General features: G+C 42.9%; 1 protein-coding gene across 2 annotated transcripts in view; it reads right to left on the minus strand.

Annotated features, from left to right (window-relative positions):
* The window catches only part of PRDM10 (PR/SET domain 10), an 89,173-nt gene that overhangs the window by 4,598 nt on the left and 64,304 nt on the right, over positions 1–20,271 (minus strand). For both annotated transcript variants that reach the window (XM_070623441.1, XM_008518701.2), the window contains exons 12-20: positions 17,946–18,293; positions 16,359–16,514; positions 11,766–11,945; positions 10,718–10,828; positions 9,543–9,743; positions 8,728–8,871; positions 8,110–8,280; positions 5,857–5,997; positions 2,668–2,827 (exon numbers count right to left, since the gene is read on the minus strand). In XM_070623441.1, the coding sequence (XP_070479542.1) occupies positions 2,668–2,827; positions 5,857–5,997; positions 8,110–8,280; positions 8,728–8,871; positions 9,543–9,743; positions 10,718–10,828; positions 11,766–11,945; positions 16,359–16,514; positions 17,946–18,293 (1,612 nt within the window). The remainder of the gene's footprint in view (positions 1–2,667; positions 2,828–5,856; positions 5,998–8,109; positions 8,281–8,727; positions 8,872–9,542; positions 9,744–10,717; positions 10,829–11,765; positions 11,946–16,358; positions 16,515–17,945; positions 18,294–20,271) is intronic.

Raw genomic sequence — 20,271 nt, forward strand, 5'->3', positions numbered from 1 at the left:
AAAGAGAGAGAGAGAACACATATATTAAAAGAAACTCATGGGCCAGCCCTGGTTGCCTAGTGGTTAAGTTCAGCATGCTCCACTTTGGCAGCCCAGGTTCTGTTCCCAGGCGCAGACCTACACCACTTGTCTGTCAGTGGCCATGCTGTGGTGGCTGCTCATATATAAAAAGAGGAAGATTGGCAGTAGATGTTAGCTCAGGGCAAATCTTCCTCAGGAAAAAAAAAAAAAAAAGAGGGGTCGGCCTGGTGGCATAGCAGTTAAGTTTGCGCACTCCGCTTCAGCAGCCCGGGGTTTTCCAGTTCAGATCCTGGGCACAGACTTACACACCACCTATCAAGCCATGCTGTGGCAGGTGTCCCACAGATAAAATAGAGGAACATGGGCACAAATGTTAGCTCAGGGCCAATCTCCCTCAGCAAAAAGAGGAGGATTGGTGGAGGATGTTAGCTCAGGGCTAATCTTCATTAAAAAATTTTAAATTTAAATTTAAAAAAAAAGAAACTCAAAAAACATAATCAGTTGCAATGTATGGCCTTTATTTGGAACCCAATTTGAACAAACCCATTAAACATTTAGGAGACAATCTCGGAAATATGAACACTGACTGGATATTTGATAGTATTAAAGAATTACTGTCATTTACTTTTTAGGTGTGATAATGGTACTGGAGTTCTGTTTTTAAAAAAATATTCCTTTGGTTTTAGAGATATAAAATATTTACGGATGAAATGCTATGGATTGTTATACAGTTGGAAGGCTGGGAGAGAATGACAGTAGGGTACAGACTAGACGAGACTGGCCTTGAGTCGAAGCTGTTGAAGCTAATAATGGGTATGGGGGTGTTCATTATACCATTCTATTTTTGTACATTTTAAATTTTTTCCCTAATAAAAAATTTCCATTCTAGAATCTTTCCTCACATTAGAATGCTAGCTCATACTATTATTACCATGGTTATCTGCATCATTCCACATTTCTCTCACAGAATTAAACTTAGTATAAACATCAGTCTATTTACAGGATTCTACTGGTATTTACCATGAGCAGGAAGGAGCCTTTCCCTGACCGGAAACTAGATTCAGCCTCCCCAGGACCACCAATATTTAAGAGAACAGATTGTAAAAATAACTAAATGGTAGAGTTTGAGCCTGATTCCATACCAAATCTACATATATAGCCAAAGATCAATCACAACAGAGACGGACTCAAAAAAAGAAATTAAGGGGCTGTCCCCATGGCACAGTGATTAAGTTCGCATGTTCCACTTCGGCGCCCAGGGTTTGCCGGTTCGGATTGCGGATGTGGACGGAAGCACTGCTTGTCAAGCCATGCTGTGGCAGGCATCCCACATAAAATAGAAGAAGACGGGCATGGATGTTAGCTCAGGGCCAGTCTTCCTCAGCAAAAAGAGGAGGATTGGTGGCAGACGTTAGCTCAGGGCTAATCTTCCTCAAAAAAATAAAATAAAATTTGGGGCCAGCCCCATGGCCGAGTGGTTAAGTTCGTGTGTTCTGCTTCGGCGGCCCAGGGTTTCGCTGGTTCGAATCCTGGGCACAGACATGGCACCACTCATCAGGCCATGCTGAGGTGGCATCCCATATGCCACAACTAGAAGGATCCACAACTAAAAATACACACCTATGTACTCAGGGGCTTTGGGAGAAAAAGGAAAAACAACATCTTTAAAAATAAAAAAATAAATAAATAAAATAAAGAAATTAATAGTAAGAGAAAGATCAACGCTGGCCTTCCTAACTTCTCGGTCCCTATTCCTCCTAGTTCCTACTATTAGGTCTAACTGTTACCTCTATTCCTATTTCTTCCACCTCTTCAGTCATAAAAGTCTCACACTTTCCAGCTCATACTCAAGGCCGTTGTCCCCACCAAGACTGTTAGCTTTCCTGACCTTCGGCAGCCAGCCTCTTACTGCTTCTGTAGCACTATCTCAGGGTTTTGAAAACAACTACTCATCTCTCTCTCTCTACTGGATAATGTCTTTGAGCCAAAGACTATCTTATTAGGAGAGGCAGCCTACTGGGTTGGTTCAGAGTGTACTCTCTGGAGCCATCCTGCCTGGGTTCCAATCCTCCATTTACTCGCTCTGTTCCTGAGACAAGTTACTCTATGTCTAAATTGCCTTATCTGTAAAAAGCAAATAACAATTGTGCTTATCTCATGCGGTGTTGTGAGTACTGAAGGTGATATATATGTGGTTTAGAATCATTACTGGCACACAGTAAGAGCTTAACGAAAGTTGGCTAACATTATTATTGTGTGGTATTACTGATATGAATGTCAATATTAATCTTTTGTATACCTAGGGTCTAGCACAGTGATTGATATGTGGGAATTCAATAAATATTGGTAGAAGAGGTGAATTATTACCATCAACATATCTTACGTCCATCTATTCTACTATTTAAACCACCTGCTTACACTTCCTCCAGCGATATTCCTAATGTCTCTGAAACGGGTGGCTCTGTAAGATGAACACACTGCCTTGAATTTTGTCATGAAACTCTTTCAATACATGTACTACAGAGTGTACAAAATGGCCAGTGATAATTTAGTCCAGAAAATCTATTATAAAGCTGATGAAATTATGACCCATGGCTGCAGATTCCCCACCCATGACCTGTAACATTATCCCCATTTCTTACTTACAATAGCCGCGGAAGGAATTCCAAGCATTGGGTAGGTATGTGTGTTGTACAGAGGAGCTCTGCGGCTGCTGCTGGAGGGTCTGACCTTGTGCAGAAGACCCACCTGGTATGTGGGAGGGGCTGAGCCCCTGCTGCGACTGCTGGGAAGAGGGGCTCAGAGGCTGCACGGCAACCAAGAGAAAGCGAAAAAAAGAAGAGGAAATTACAAATTTCCGACATAATTAAAGGCTCACAAATAACTGAAGAAAACAAATCAGGCTAATATGAATTATGATACTCACAGTATTGTTGCTAAAATAATATTGTAAACAAGAATAGAATTAATAAGAAGCAATCAAAACAATTAAGCCCTAATTAGTTTTCAAAGGATTATCTACAAGAGTATCCAAAAACTTAATTTCAATAAGCTTGTTTGAAAGATAAATGAATGAAAGTATAATTGCCTACATTATAAAAGGTTAAAAGAATTGAGAAGCTAAATAACGTGCCTATGTCACAAAGCTAATCTGTAACACAAACTGAAGCGGGAACCAGCAGTGATGGCTTCGCTTGAGGTGCACTGGATAACCCCAGCCGCTGGGCGGAGAAAACCCAGGTGAATGCGCAGACAGCCCGCACACAACTCATTCCCATCTCTGGATAAAGCCCAAGCTGCAGAGTGCCACCCAAATGCTCCACACTCCACTCCAAACTACCTTCCCAACTTTTTCCCAAATATCACTTCCTGTTCCTAACCTAATAGTTTTCCATACACATACCATAATTTCCCATCTCTGTGTCTTTACTCACAAGGAGAGCATATTCAGATCATAACGCCTTCCCCAACTACCCTCTCAAAATCATATCCCTCCTTCAAGACCTAATTCAAACACCAATTCCACAAAAACATCCTTGTTTCCCTGCTAACCATAACCCTTCCCTCTTCTGAATGCCTGTACCTTATCTATATACCCACACACCGTCAGACTCCTGCAGGCGTCTTGGTCAGCCCTTCTCTAGCTGTGCCCCTACTCATATGAGGCAAATGGATGTGCCCACCTGGAATGTGCGTCCCCTTCTAGGCCACACTCTGGGGACCACAGCCCTCCCATTCCCTATGGAAATGGCCCTGTACCCTTTCCTGGGTCGGTCCTCTTGCAGGGGTCCTGTCTTCTACAGATGGGCTCCTCTAAAGGGATTTGGGCACCTGGGACTAAGGGGGTGGCTAAGGGATCACCATTCACAGGAGTGTGGATGAAGCTGAGACATGCGAGTCAGGGTGTCCATGTGGATACACACAAGGCCCCGCAGGGTGCAGGATAGAGCCTAGGGGAGAAGATAGGGGAAGCAGTCTTGAGGAAGCCTGTCCCTGTGCCTCCACATTCTGAGAAAGAACTCTGAGGAGTCCTTCCTGGCCCTCCAGCCTCAGGTTCCTTTGACAAACTTAAAAGTGTGATGCTGGGCTGGCCCGGTGGTGTAGTGGTTAAGTTCGGCGTGCTCCACTTCAGCAGCCCGGGTTCGCGGGTTCAGATCTTGGGTGTAGACCTACACCACTCATTAAAGCATGCTGTGGCAGCATCCCACATGCAAAAAAATAGAGGAAGATGGGCACAGGTGTTAGCTCAGGGCCAATCTTCCTCACCGCCCCCCAAAAAAATAGGGCCGGCTCAGTGGCACAGCGGTTAAGTTTGTGCACTTCGGCGGCCTAGGGTTCACCAGTTCAGATCCCAGGTGCAGAGCTATGCACCGCTTGTCAAGCCATGCTATGGCAGGTGTCCCACATATAAAGTAGAGGAAGATGGACACAGATGTTAGCTCAGAGCCATCTTCCTCAGCAAAAAGAGGAGGATTGGCAGGGGATGTTAGCTCAGGGTTAATCTTCCAAAAACAAAAAAATTGTGATGCTAGTGGGGGTGGGAAACTTGGGCCCCCTCATGGATAAAAACTGCCTGTCTTGGTCTGGGAGAAGTAATGAGAAACCTCACAGCCATGGCAGATGGCAGGCAGCAGAGCCTCTCACCCCAAACCCCACCAAAAACCTCCAATAAACAGGAAGGTAGAGAAAGTGCATGTTTACCCTATGGATTTCTACAGCAATTGGAAGGGCTCAGAGACAGCCAAGGAGGGAGAAATCCTTTCTCTCGGCTTCTTCTCGCCCCACTCTGGTGGCTGTCAGTGCTATCCATGGTGTTTGGCAAAAAATGCAATTAATTTTGAATTGGCACTATCCATATTCTTTAGTATCAATTGCTACTTTACATATATCTTTCAATTTTGTCATTACAAAAGTATGTGCCAAGTAGGAAGATAAAACATTTTATTCAACAGTTTGTTAGCTCGATTAGAAACTTTCAACTACTCAGACTTATGGCATGCAGACCTTGATTTGTACGCTTGTCCTGGAACCTCTGAATATCAGAGGTGGGCCTACATGCATCTTTCATGGTAGAGATGCCTTCACTTCATATCCTATTTACTTGTACACGTGTCACCTCCCTACTACACTCCAAGCTCCTTGAAGGCAAGACCTAGAAAAGTTTCACGCGAAGGGTAAAACTTTAATAGTTTTTTTGAATGGATATAGCTATGCTATCTCAATAATAGACTCGATCATACAAACACAGTAGTACTCCACAAAGTCACTGTTCTAAAATTATAGAACCAGGGGCCAGCCCCGTGGCCGAGTGGTTAAGTTCATGCGCTCTGCTTTGGTAGCCCAGGGTTTTGCCGGCTCGAATCCTGGGCACAGACATGGCACCGCTCGTCAAGCCATGCTGAAGCGGCATCCCATATGCCACAACTAGAAGGACCCACAACTAAAAATACCTATGTACCGGGAGGCTTTGGGAGAAAAAGGAAAAATAAAATCTTAAAAAAAATAAAATAAAATAAAATTATAGAAACAAGTTAGTAATTGCATACTATCACACAGCCATTTAGAATAGGAAGCAAAGGCCAGCGTTGTCTCTAGGAATCATCTCACAGGGCTCCATTTAGACAGAGAAGCTAATCCCTTGATGTAAGTATGTCCATAACACAAATATAACAATTGGAGGGGAAGGTAAGACTCTGTAATTAAGGCCCAAAAATAACAGTATAATTTCAATAGTCAAGGAGACTAGGTCTGAAGACAATGTCTCTTCACTCTTATTAATCTCCGGGCTCCCTGAGACCATAGTAACCTCTGTGAATAGTGAATGGTGACGTGTACCTGGGATGACGATGGCGCTGAGGCCGTGGGCTCAGTGACCTGGATGTGCTGCACCTGGATGGCATGCTGGGTGTAGGTCTGAGGATCGTGGAGCTGGCCAACATCCACAGTGGACTGCTGAGACTGGTGAGGGGAAGTGGCCTGAGGGATAAGAAAACCAAATGCATACTGACTGAGGTTATGAGAAATATTTCCAGAGAAAAAGTTCAGCCAAAACAATATTCTAACAGAAATATAACAATAGATGAAACTTCAGATCCAATGCTTCACCCCCCAGAGAGCCCATACCTAAGCCAAACTAGCACAAATTAGAGAAAAAGGTAGTTTTAAAAATTATGCTGATAGGGAAATGCAAATCAAAATCGCAATGAGATATCACCCCACACCTGTTAGGATGGCTTTTATCAAAAAGACAATAGATAAAAAATGTTGATGAGGATGTGGAGGAAAGGGAACCCTTATACACTCTTGGTAGGAATGTAAATTGGTACAGCCATACGGAAAACAGTATGGCGGTTCCTCAAAAAATTAAAAATTAAACTACCATATGATCCAGCAATCCCACTCCTGGGTGTATTTCCAAAGGAATTGAAATCAGTATCTCGAACAGCTATCTGCACCTCCATGTTCACGGCAGCAGTATTCACAATAGCCAAGATATGGAAACCTAAGTGCCCATCAATGGACGAATGGATAGAGAATATGTGGCATATACACAATGGAATATTATTCAGCCATTAAATTCTTTGTTGTTTTGTTGGTGGTGTTGTTGACATATTAGTTTCAGGTGTATAACCTAATAATTCAACATTTGTATACATTGCAAAATGATCACCACAGTAAGTCTAATTAACATCCATCACCATACATAGTTACAAATTTTTTTCTTGTGATGAGGACTTTTAAAGATCCTGAGAGACAAAAATCTTAATTGTTCTTAACACAAAAAAAGAAATGATAAATATGTGACATGATAAAGGTGTTAGCTAACCCTACAGTAATATAAATGTATCAAACCAACACATTTGTACATCTTAAACCTACATAATGTTATATGGCAATTATATCTCAATAAAAAAATTACGTGATCACTGCCCAATGTCATTAGATATTAATAATAATAATAACCACTAACTAAACATTTAGGAACGTTCCAGGCAAAAGAAGAAAAATTATCCTTCTAAACATGAGTCACTAATGCTATTAAATTCTGGAAGAGAAGGAAATAGAGGGAATATAGCTCCTGGTGACACGCTGAAGGAGAAGCTCTCAGGGATCAGAACTCTTCATCCCTTAAAATTCAGTGAAATTTAATGACATAACCGTTATCAATTAAAAGAGATCAAAGAAGAGAATTTGCTTTTAGCTTGTCACTATTAACCCACTAGAACAGTGATTCCTAAGCTTTTATGTATCACAGACATCTTTGAAAATATGGCTCAAGTACAGACCCTTTTACCAGAAGGATGTACGTATACATCACATTTTACAGGGAACTTCAGGGATTCATAGGTTCTTCCAAAGCCTAAAATTAAGAACCTTCCCATAGGAAAACCAAAATAAAGAGTCAATAACAGTGGCAACTTCCAACTTCCTGCTTTCGTATTAGTTTTAAATTTTCAGAGACCAAATTATTTCAGAACAACAAGTTTGTTCACTTGTGCCTTGAGTACACTTCCTCAGCATAATTAAATGAAACAATAGTTCTGGGAGGAGTCATTCTTTTAGCTCCCTAATCAGTAGGAATGAGCTACTAATCACCTGGTAGAAGGAAGATAGTCATACCTCTATACTAATAAGGTACTGACTGATACTCAGAGATCGAATCAAAATTATTCCCTACAACCTCCCACGGACAGAAGTCATTGGACGCCCAGGTAGGGACTTATCAAACTGGCTCCTCACCAAGTAGTCAACCTGGGTGCTCAAGGAGAAGGATTCAGAAGAGGCTGGAGGAAGCTCACGCTAACAGTGTCCTGCAATAGCAGAGGAGCACAGTATACGCTGGAGCCTAAAATCCCTTGACTACTACCGACAGAAATCGCTTACACTGCTAAATCCAGACCCTTGACAGCCTGGGGGTGGGGGGAAGTTTGACGAATGCCTTAGACTCAGAACTTACATGCAGGAGCACATTATATAGGGTCCAGCTCCAGCACTGAGCACTGGGTGCTCTGATGGCCCCAGCTGCCATACTGGCCAGTGGCAATACAGCATTCAGGAAGGTCAAGAGAAACAAACGCAATACGGTACCGGAGCCACCTGCACCACTTGCAGCTGTATATGCTGAGGCTGCTGAAGACCAGATGTGGACTGCGACACAGGGATATACTGAATTCTCTGGTAGTCCCCTTGTGGCGTTCGGTAATCTGTTGTCAAGGTCTGGGACAGTTCTGTCATGGCTTGGGTTAGTAGGTCTGTTGTCTAGAAAAATCACAAAAAACACATTAGTTGGTACCACTACTGCCTGCAGCTATTTCAGTGCTCTTAAATCCTACAAAAATTTAGTTTATCTCACTGGTGGATCATGGAACTACAAATTAGATAGAAAAAATCCAAAGTTGAGAAGATGTTAGAAGATTACCTATATCTCCATCGATATCTGTCTGTCTGTGTCAGGCACAGTGGAGTTACCCTAGAGGTTCTGACGATCTCATAGCGAATGAGCAGCACCGAAAATTTCTTGCTACCCTTTTACAGAGAGCTTTGGAAAACACTGACTAGGAGACCCAATCAGAAGCATAATGCCTTGTATAGAAAACTGAAGGATAATGGGCTACATTCACCGCCAACAAAATGACAAGACAGACGTGGCGTTGACACTGAAGGCTCCTGAAGGAGATGAGATGCTCTTACCAGTCTCACACTTACCACCACGGTCTCTCCAGTAGCACTATCTGTAGTTAAAACAGCTGGCGTAGCACTGATCACCGCTGTTGTCAGTGGTGTATGCAGGGTGTTAGGGAGCTGGGCATACTCTGGATGCTTCTTTCGAATGTGTTGTACCATCTTGGTCTGAAAAATTATGGCAAAACCAGGAATAATTACTAGAATTAGTTATTTTCAATCTTTCTCAAATGTAAAAACCCTCTCTTTTATGTTATGCCTTAAAGAAAAAAATCAGAGCTACACTGACTCTGTGCCCACCCTTCCTAAAGCAGCACGATGCTATAAAAAGGAAAAAAGAAGAGGCTGAAAAGAATGTAAAGACTTATGTGAGCCCACGCCATCAGGCAAGTTCAGAACACCTCCCAGCATCCCCTAACCCACCACACCTGCAGCAAGCAATCACAGGGACCTCCCTACAACAAGACCCCTTCTCAAGAACCATCGTTGCACTTCCTGTAGTACTTCCGTACGCCTGCGCTCATAGACTGTGAGCACAGAATATTCAGACGTGAGACCCTCAGCAGGCCAAGGAAACAGGAAACCAGTGGAGTGCTCAGGCTATCAGATGGCGCTAATTCTGGGGAAAGTCACTCTATTCTCCTCCCATTCTGTCTGTGCTTCCGGTCCCTGTTCTCAGGAAACAGCTCCTTAGCCACCTGCACTAGGAACACACCTCCACTAGTCCCCCATCAATTCAGAAGAAGCCATCAGAGCGTCTGGATGAGACGCCATCTTCTCTTACGAGGTTCCTGAAATGGCGGTCCTGAGTGAGATTAGCTCAGAAGCCTTTCCCATACCTTGCTGCTGTACTGTTTGGAGCAGTGAGGGCAGCAGACGGGAGGGGTAGCTATGGTGCCCGTGAGCTGGGTGTGGGTGCTCAGCATGGGGTCTGGCTCTCCGGGGCCGGCAGGACGAAGTTTCCGAATGCTTGGTGGGAGCTCAGCCCCCGGATGGTTCTTCAGAATATGAGCTTTCCGCTTGCTGGCACTTTTATAAACCTGCAAATTCAAACGCTTTGCCATGAAAGGAGTACACAGTTCCACTTTCTTACTTAAAGCAAACTATCAACAATTTCATTACAAGAAAATGAGAAAAAGTATTCATGTAGGCAAAAATAAAATATATTAACAGATATATTGAAGAATAAGGATATAACATAAATTAGAATAAAATAATAATATAATATACATACGCTAGGCATCTTCCTTGAATTTATATATCTAACATAGTAATCGTAAAAATACCCTTTACCCTACAGTTTAAACGGTGGATATACAGTCATAGAAAGAGAACTGTTTCCAAGGTCAGTTCACCCTTTAGTCTATCTGTGAAAGCTCTCATGACATATGTCGTTGACTACTAGATGCCAAAGAGTCTTCCAAAATGGCAAATCTAATAGCAACTAGTGCCTGTAGTGGTGAATCTATGCTTAAAAAATATTTCTTACTTTTAAGCTGACACAGCTACATTGTAAAAGGAAACAATATTACAGTGAAACAATAAATGTGTATTTCCTTTCCGTCTTTTTTCTAACTGCCCCAAAATAAAGAATGGAATAGTACAAATAGAGTACTCCACCACAAAACTTTTTCACATCCTCCTCAACCTTCTAGAAACCCAAAATCTACCAAATATTTTACAAGTAGGATGATAAACACTCTCATTTCAGAGCTTAGGAATTTAAAATGAATTCATATACTAAGCTCTTGGTAACAGCCTCTTCTTTTGTAACAAAAATCACAGAGAGAAGGAACAACAAGAAAAACAAAGCCAGCTAATTCTTAAGAAAAAAATTTTGGCTTAAAATGAGGCTGCACTTCTAGCGCTTTCTTGTCTGAATGGAAAACTACTGAGAGACAAGGAGCCATCTGTTAAGAGGAACTGCAGGGTCCTAATATATATTTATCCACGCAGACAAACTGGCTCCGAGCTGGGCTCCCACGGAGCGCGCAGAGCGAGGAGCCTCCCTTACCTTATCGCAGTACTGACAGAAGTAATCGCGGTTGGGCTTGATGATGGGCAGAGTCAGCTCCGGCACCTCCTCTATCTTCATGTCTGGGTGCCTCTTTGATAAGTGATTTACCTAAAGGGAAAAAATAAAATGAGGACGAGACCCCCATCACCAACAAATGCCTCTAATATTGACTGTGAGAAGCGGAACTTCTCTGAAGCAATGCCCCAAACAATAAGGCATCTGGCCAGAACCAGCGTCGCCAGACCCAGCTGAACTGAAGCATTAACAGTCACTGTCAATGGGAGTTAACAGTAATTCAGCCAACTGCTGAAGGTGAATCGGGTCACCGTGGATCCCATTCACAGTCTTCCGCTGAAAGAAGTGCTGCTGGGAAGAGGAAAATTACACTAGCGTGACTTTCTTTGGTGAATCCTCCTGATGTAAACCTGCCTTTCGTCATTTAGTGCCCTGGCCTCACAGAGGACAGTGAATGAGATACAAACTAAGATTCTGAATTTTAAATAATTCTCTATGACTTTAGCTCCTGGCAGAAATACATTCTGCAAAAACTGTAACAAGGTCAAAACGAATTGAGAGCAGTGAACTGGCCATCCGGTGTTGCAGCTCACCGGGGTTCACGCGACCCGCCCTCGTGGAAAGTTCCCCTCCACTGCCACTTCATGTATGAAAAAGGGAGGCATTCAAGAGAACAATGAGGAGAAGGCAAAAGACCCCACCAGAAAGTACTGCGTTCCTGAATAAGAACACAAATGAGAAGAGGGAAATAAAACATGATAAGAGCGGACGTTGAGAAGGGTAAAGCAAAACAAAAGCAGTAGTGAAAGTGACAGAGAAAGACCTCTTCCAAGAGGTCACCAGAGAAGGAGGGCAAAGGGAACCTGGAAAGGAGAGAATCCCAAATTGGGAATTGTTTGCCTCCGTTTTATCCCCTAGCCATTGACAAAACCTATTGACCAGTTTAGTACAGAAAACAGCACAAAGCGGTGGCCATGAAGAGAGACAGGTGGGTCTGGAAGAAGGCAGAAGCGGAGCCGCTCGCACTGACCAGCATGCCTCGCCTGCGGAAGCCCATCATGCACAGGCGGCACTTGAAGGTGAAGCTGTCGTAGTCCGTGGACGTGATGCGAGGCTTGAACGTCTTGGAGCGGCTGATGCGGTCAGCTTTCTTGGCCTCCCTCTCAGGATTATGCATCCTTTGCATATGTTCCCGGAGTTTGTCTTTTCGCTATTTAGAGAGAATTTTCGAAAAGGGAGGGGGGTGAGGAGTAGGGGTAGAAAAATTTTAATTGAAGGGATAAAAAAGAAATCAATACAAGTTGGCAGTAACACACCTGCCACGACACATCCGGTTGCTAGAGTGCTGGGACACACAAAGGCACGGCAGAAGTCAGGGGATCACTCTGTCCACTAGCACAAAGGGCCTCCCGGCGAGCCCTGCTTTAGAGCGGCCATTCAATTTGCAAGTTACAGACTGAATTTTGAGAAGAAAAAGTTTACTTTTATGTAGAGGAGATCAAAGGTACATGGAATAGTTTGGTATTAATACAAGACAAATCAATAATGAATGATAGGTAATACTGGCTTCACAAAGCCATGTGTAATACTCAATTCCCACACATTTTCACAAACATAATGATCTTCCTCTAAATCCCAAATGAATTTAAGTACCTCTCATCTGATGGACTTAGAAGTTCACGTAAACAATTACACTGTCCACTGGATGGAGCGTATGGTCTAGGCCACAGCTCTTAGTTTGATGATCAAAACTAGTGATACATGTTGCCGTGAATCCATAGAGAGAAAATGAGGCGGAGCCCATCCTGAATAAAACCAAACGCAGAAACTCCCAGCTCCCTTATCCAGGGAGGCTCTGCTCTTGGACATAGGATTAAACTGTTTCTGGTCTTATAAAGACTTTGAACCTTTCTACCAGACCAGTCCTTCCCATCTTTTCATACAGGGACTTTTTTTTAACCCCTTAATTTTTCAGCACACTTATTTAAGACTATTTCTTGAGTGCCTACCTAGTATCAGAACCATCCTAAGTTTAGAGTTCCAATGCCAGGCCCCCCCACCCAACTCCCTCTTCTGCGAAGTGGTTATGACCCAACTGTTTTTCCTTCCTACCCCCACCCACCCTCATTCCTGGAAAGCCCAGGAGAGAATTTCATAAGTTCCTACTCTGCAGTAAAATTTGGACTACAAACACTGCCCTATGTGGCATAGTGGTTGAGTGTGTGGCTCCGCTAGGGCAGCTCAGGGTTCACAGGTTCACATCCCGGGCACAGACCTAGCACTGCCCATCAAGCCATGCTGTGGCAGCCTCCCACATAAAATAGAGGAAGATTGGCACAGATGTTAGCTTAGGACCAATCTTCCTCAAAAAAAAAAAACCTGCCCAAAATGACAGTATTTGTCTTTAGTCCAGATACAGTGATAAAGTTCTCCACCTCAGACCTCTGTTGCATTTGTACTTTTTTCTAAGCATCAGTATTCCTAATTTCCTCCCACCTATTCCCTTTAAACAGACCAATTTATTTAACTGAATCGTTACATAAATCCCAAAGTCTCATACTGACACTGCAGCATGCAGTGCACGCAGTGACAGACTCGTCTATTGAATGCCAAACCTCCACAAGGCCTCTCCATCCTAACATCTCCAAACCAAATTCCTTATCCCCCCGCTCTCTCTTCTCTTGCCTAAGTCTTGCTCCAGTATCAGTAGTGTTCCCAAATATCTAGCCTGTGAGCCGCAAACCTCAGGTCCTCACGCCCACCCCTCACCCTTTCATCCACACTCAAGGTCCTATCGGCTCTCCCTCGGACGCTTGCCTTGCACACGTGCCCTCTTCTCCACGCCCACTGCCTGTGCCTCCGTTTCAGCCCAGCTCTAAACACCCAGGAGTCACTTCACCAGAAGTCTAATTACTGAGCCTAACAAGCTGGCTGAACCTACTTCTCTGGCTTCACCTCACCACTGGCCTCTCACCGTGCCCTCCATCCTCCCCTCTCACCATCTCCTAAATATGGAATCACCTTAGTCTCTGCCACTCCCTCTGCTTGGGACATCTTTAGCCCTCCCTCATTCCTCATCCTCTCCCTTTCTCTAGCAGCTCTCTCTTCCCCACCCCTTAGTGAATTCACAAGTGTCACTTCATCTGTGAAGTCTCCACAAACCCTTAATCGGAGGTAATTCTTCTCATGGCATTTTACTCTTTTCTCTACAGTGGTAGCAATAATACTCACTTACTGCACATGTCTGATTTTCCCATTAAATTGTGAGCTCCTTAAAGTCAGAAGGCCCCACCTTGTCTTTACATATGCTGCCCTCAGTTAGCAGGACACTTACAATTGAGTATAATAAGCACTATGACAGGGTCACAGGTGAAAGGTCCTATGGGAACACATAGGAGAAGCACGTAACCCAGTGTGGGGGATCAAGAAATGCCCCCAAACGAAATGACATGAGCCAGGTGGAATGATGAGAGAGTCTGAAAGTCTATTTCAGGAGGGGGGTGGGAAGGAGAGCCAGTGCGAAGGCCCAGGACAGACCATACACACACTTAAGTAAACCCAAGCCATTCAGTACAGCCAGAGCACAAGGCGGAAGCAGGACTGGGGAGGTCGCTGGGGGCCAGGTCCTGTAGTGTCTTTTAAGTGATAAGCACTTTGGGATCTGTCTATGTGAAGAGCCATTGAAGGGTTTTTCAGAAGGGACACCACATCAGATTTGTCCTCTAGACATTATTCTTCTGGTTATAATCTGAAAAATGGATTCAGAGTGTGTGGTGGTTTTGTCCTGTGTCAGCTCAGCTAAGGAGAACCACATTTACACAGACGCCCTGCCCAGTGTGGTTCCAAGTCAGTCGCCGACAGAGAGATTCGCACAGATTGGAAGGGAGAAACGAGGCAGCAGCCGCGACGCTCTGCGGGTCGGATGCAGGGGCCAGTGCACCCCTGCTTATCCTATCCTCATGGTCTTCCTGACTGCCAGCCTGCTGGCCGACTCCGCGTGCACCACACATGCAGCCACACAGTCTCCCATAGAAAGCGCCAGTTCTCCCTCAGCAGCCCACCCTGCAGCGGGAGGGGCCTGGGCTCCCAGACTTCCGGGTAAGTTCTCATTCGGCCATCCCAGCCAGGGCTTCAGAGGGTGCAGTAGTGACCTTTCTCTGATCCTCCCACTTCTCCTTTCAGAACTTACTTTTCCATCTCCTCCTGTAACTAAGTTCTTACTCCTATAAGAAAATCCCGTAACGCTCATAGTGGGTATGCTTCCCTGATTGAACCCTGTCTAAAATACTGGGTGAAAGTAAAGGAGAAAATGGAAGCAGAAAGGTGTTTTTTATATGCCTAGGTGCTAAAATGATATCTGGCACAAAACAGGCAATCAAAATGCTGAATAGGTAGGGTAGATGGCCAACCAGTTAACATCGCAAGAGATCTTTTTACACATATTGGGGTTTTTTTAAATTAAGAAACAGAAAAACACCTAGACCCATTTATACTTTCCACATCAGAGTTCTCTACAGAGTTCTCGATCACGCTCTTATATATAGAAAGCCATCAAGAGTCTATTCCATAAGAGACACACCACAAAACTTAAGCTTGGAAAACTACTTTCTATTTCTCTTTAATGCCTCCATATTCTATATAAATACAACCTTTTACAATTAGTTTCCCCCCAAATCCATTTCTGACTCTTTTCCAGTTTCTAGGACAGAATGACCTAAAATCATACTCAGCAGAGTATCTCTCCGTGACATCTTCGCAGAACCATTTGACTTCCCAACAAAACACATTTTATTGTTTTCACATTTATTTGTTTGAGTCTTATCTCTGAGTCTCTCATGGGTTTTTCTTTTGCTTCTTCTAAATTCCAGGCAGATTACTAATACTCATTATTTTTTATTTTAATCCTCGAAGTCATTAACATTCCCCAAAGTAGTCCAAGCCCTCCTAACATTCTGCAGATTTCCCACCTCGATTAGATGGCAGTCCTGCTGCCCTCGGGGCTTATGCTTAGTAAGTGCTCAATAAAAATCTCTTGATTTGAGGGGGCCAGCCCAGTGGTGTAGTGGTTAAGATCGCACATTCTGCTTTGGCGGCCCAGGGTTCACAGGTTCAGATCCCAGGCACAGACCTATACCACTTGTCAGCCATGCTGTGGTGGTGACCCACATACAAAATAGAGGAAGACTGGCACAGACGTTAGCTCAGGGACAGTCTTTCTCAAGCAAAAAAAAAAAGAGGAAGGTTGGCAACAGATGTTAGCTCAGGGTGAATCTTCCTCAGCAAAAAAAAACATAAAAAACTCTTGACTTGATAAGTAAATGTATTGTTCTCTTAGGAATTCCTCAATAGCAATTTACTTCTACTCATTTTACATTTGGGTTCCTTTAGAAGATGCATTATTACTCTGTTTGGGGATCTGAATTAATTATTTTGGGAAATTAAGGTGAGTTTTTTCCTTAACTTTATTGTAATTACTAAATCAAACCTGAGGCACAAAACGCATCTCAAGTCCAGTTCTTCGTAGGCAGGTGATAAACGGATGGAACAAACAGGCACTTGTCCTTAGCCTGACATCATTTCAGCGGCCACGAGGACAACCGTGGGCTGCTCCCTGGTTACATACCTTAAACTGCTTCCCACACGTGGAACACAGGAAGTCTTTGCGGTCTGAGTGTCGGAGCATGTGGAGTCGCAGCTTGTCAGGACGACAGAAGGCCTTGTCGCACTCTGTGCACTGGTAGATCTTCTCCGAGTGGAAGCTTCGCACGTGTTTTTTCACCTGGCAGGGAAGACAGGAAAAGTCAGGGGACTCAGGCCGCAAAGGAAATGACAAGAGGCAGTTCGTCACCACCAGAGGGAGCCAAATGCATTCCCACAGCTTTTCTTCCACCTGGTGGTGCAATCAACCAGATGTGACTGAAACTTGGCCTCACTGACAATGCTACCCCAGTCACAAAGGAACAGAACAAGCAGCCAGAGGCCTCACAGGTCTCAGCCGCCCCTAGGACCTGAACGGGAGAAAGACCAGGGCTAGCTCCCTCAAAGCCCTGATCACATGGAACCCATTTTTCTTTAAGATTAAAAGCAGAGTCCCTTTGGATTTAAATGAATCTTGCTAAAAGTTATCTATAGGAAGACAAAAAATAATTCTTTCTCACTTTTTCCTGCTCCCAACATATATAGAAGCAATTTAGCCCCTTTTAGTAATTAGTCCTTTTATATCTGAAGAATTAAAGACATGAATTAGATGATATAAAACCCATTACCCACTTATGAGAACACCACCAGTGTCATTTCCCCTTAATTGGGACCTTTTCCCTGTACTTTTAAATAACTTAAATAAAGGAACACGGCCTCTGAACTCTCCCAGCCATAAACATCCAATGAAGAAGAGCTACGGATGGGAGCTGAGGAGTGAGTCACATCAAACTAGTCCTATAGGACATTTTGCTGCATTATTTTTGGAGTCTCTTTTGCCACTAGAATCTGCCTTAAAGCAACTTTTCTAATTATTTGTGTGAAGTGAGAAAATTACCAACACTCCCAACACTAGCAGAACTATGATTAAACCCTAGTCTCCTTTTGCTTTGGCAATTTAAAAAAAAGAGAGGATATTTTGACTAGATATTTAGATTTAATTATTCATCGACTAGCATATAATAATATCATCACTTGAAGTCCACATGAAATCATGAATATTCTGGAATTTATCCTCACCCATTTTGCTCCAGAATATAGTACAGGAGAGGAGGTCAGTGCTTGATATAAAAGTATATTACATGCCAACTTTCTCTTTGTTTTCTTCCAAAATGTATAACCTTAGTAAAGCAAGTCAGGTAACCGTAGTGAGAGGAAATGTTTCCAGGCCAGCAAATGGGAACACATCTTCTACAGGCTCTATATATTTTATGAGTAGTGGGTTTTGGCAAGGACTAAGAAAGACTTTTTTAAAATTATAACCAGATCTAGGTGTTTACTACTTGTAATAGAATTTAAATGTTTAAATGCCGATGTCTGATTTGGACAATTAAGGGTCATAATAACCTTTTGTTTATCAAAAGTAGTTTGACTAAAAAAATATCATTCTCAACTGTAAAGTTGTTTCAAAGAAGGGATGAAAATGCAGGTGATAGGCAGTCTTGATTTTCAAAAAGTTGAAATTTCTTTTACCAAAAGGAGAGATACGAGAATCTCAGTGGTAGACACTTACCTGGATAAAATCTGGGAACCGTTTCTTACAAGTTGGGCAGGTGAAGTAGCCATCATTGATATGAATGGCCACATGATCTTTCAACAAATCAAGGCGGTCAAAGGATTCTGGGCAAAAAATGCAAGAGTAAGTCTTCTGGTCCGAATGGAGCTTCATGTGGCTCTCTAAGGACGCACTGCTGATGAAGCCCTTGTTACAGAGGTCACAGGTCAACGGGCAGTTCCCCTCCCGCCCGTGGAAGCGCACATGTTGGTCCAGCTTGTCCTTTTCACGGAAGGCCTTCCCACACTGCAAACATTTAAAAGGCCGGAAGGACTTCCGAATAAACAGATGCTGAAGAGCTGCATTCTGAAAGACACACACAAATACGATAGTTTAGTTAGGAAATTAAACGTGCAAGCGCTCACAAATTAGAGAAAGAGGATGACCTCTGCAATCACAGACTTTCCAAAGAAATTAAACTCTAGGACACAGCTGAAGGGAGGTTTCTCTGGTGAACATATTAAAAATAAGCCATCCCAAAGAAAGTCATGTTGAAAAGACAAACTTTTTCATGTTTCGTTTTATGTCTATGTATGTACGTTTTCTTTCGAAAGGATTCAAGTCACATTCAAAAAGTATTCCCAGTAGAGGATTTGCAGAATAAAACAAAGACCAGAGTGGAGTAACATCAAAACTGAAGGTCTGGAAGGAATGACTTGGGATGAGTCACACATGCATGAAGGAGGTTGGAGCAAGTCAGCAGACGTTATTTCTTGAAGTCCTTGAGAAAAAGAACTAAGCTTGATTAAACTGTTTAGCCAAAAAAAAGGTAATAAAAAGAAGTGAAGGGTAGTACTTCTCAGGGGCTGGGGCAATGGATATGTGGTTTCTTTGAGGGTGATGAAAGTGTTCTGAAATTAGATAGTGGTGATGGTTGCAGAACTTTGAGAATATTCTAAAACCACTATAAAATGGTGAATTTTATGGTATGTGAATTATATCTCAATTTAATAAAAATAACTGCAAACGAAGGACATGAATTTATGTGAATGCGTTTGTTCATGAGACAAGACGTATGAGCACACATCATACACGGAACGTGCGTTTAATCACGTCCTACTTAGGGAATGCAGACAACAAGGTCTCAGTGCAACTAGTTAGTTCCATTGGTTAGAATGCCATGCTAACAAGGTTAAGTTTATTGCTCTGTTCCCTGTCTAGACCAGTCAATTATGCTCTTTTTTATTTTCAGTCACAGACTGCACTTCTATTGCTGATTAACCGTCTTGTAAATTCATGCAATTGTTACAGGGAATTCAAGTGAGAGAATATCGATACTCAGTGCAAACTCATCACGACTACTGGAAACACAACTCATGCTCTACAGAGAGCAGACCGATACAACCATCTTTCAGGCAGAGAATACCAGAATCAATATTTTAGTTATGCTGTAATGAAGACTCATTCATAAGTTCCTCAAAACACCAGGGGGAAAGCTCTAGATAGCTATTAGGGGAGGAAATCCCTCAAAAAAATATATCTGTGAATGGGTACGTTTATGTAACTATAAGAGAAAAGGAACTGAAGGATTAATGGACATCTTAAGGCATTATTTGTGCAATGAAAAAAGTACAGTGAATAATGCTTAAACTCAATTTCAAATTACTTACAAGCAGCAACTTCTAAACTAAATTTAATGTGAAATAATCATCTGGGGGAAGCAAAATAGTTATTTTTGATTTAGTGAAAATTCTGAACATAGTTACTATGCGACAGGACACTTCCTTCTCAGGCTTCTCTCACAGGGCTGGAAGAGAGATTTCACCTGCTCAGTTATCGTGAGTAGGTATGTAGCAATTGTGTTGTTTTCCTAAGGTGACTGGGCTGCTTCAGGCTTGCATCATATTTTATTCTCCTTTGTATGTAGATTCCTTAAAAAACTGCTTAGCTCATAGGAAGTGTTCGATGAAAGTTTGAGAATTAATGAAATACATTACATATAAAAATCAAAAAGAATTCTTTCAAGATCTTCTCTATGGCCTCTGCAGAGATCTTTAAGAACAGAGACCTTCTTCAAATCAGCCACAGAGCTTAGCAGTTACCTAATCCTTCTACTCTATCTGGACAGATACTTATCTTACATAAAAGCTCTCACTATTTTGGCTACTTTCAATACTTGATGGAAATATTGCAGATAAACAAATGCTATCCTGAGGCTCAGAGGTTCAACAGTGAGAGTGCTTTTGGCATGTAAGAGTCATTTCCCTCGCCCAAGCACAGAAGTTTCCACGGGCAGACACGATGTACAACAATTGCTCGTGGTCCCGCTGGGGATTCCATTTCT

This window comes from Equus przewalskii, chromosome 6, assembly GCF_037783145.1.
Source record: "Equus przewalskii isolate Varuska chromosome 6, EquPr2, whole genome shotgun sequence".
NCBI lineage: Eukaryota > Metazoa > Chordata > Mammalia > Perissodactyla > Equidae > Equus > Equus przewalskii.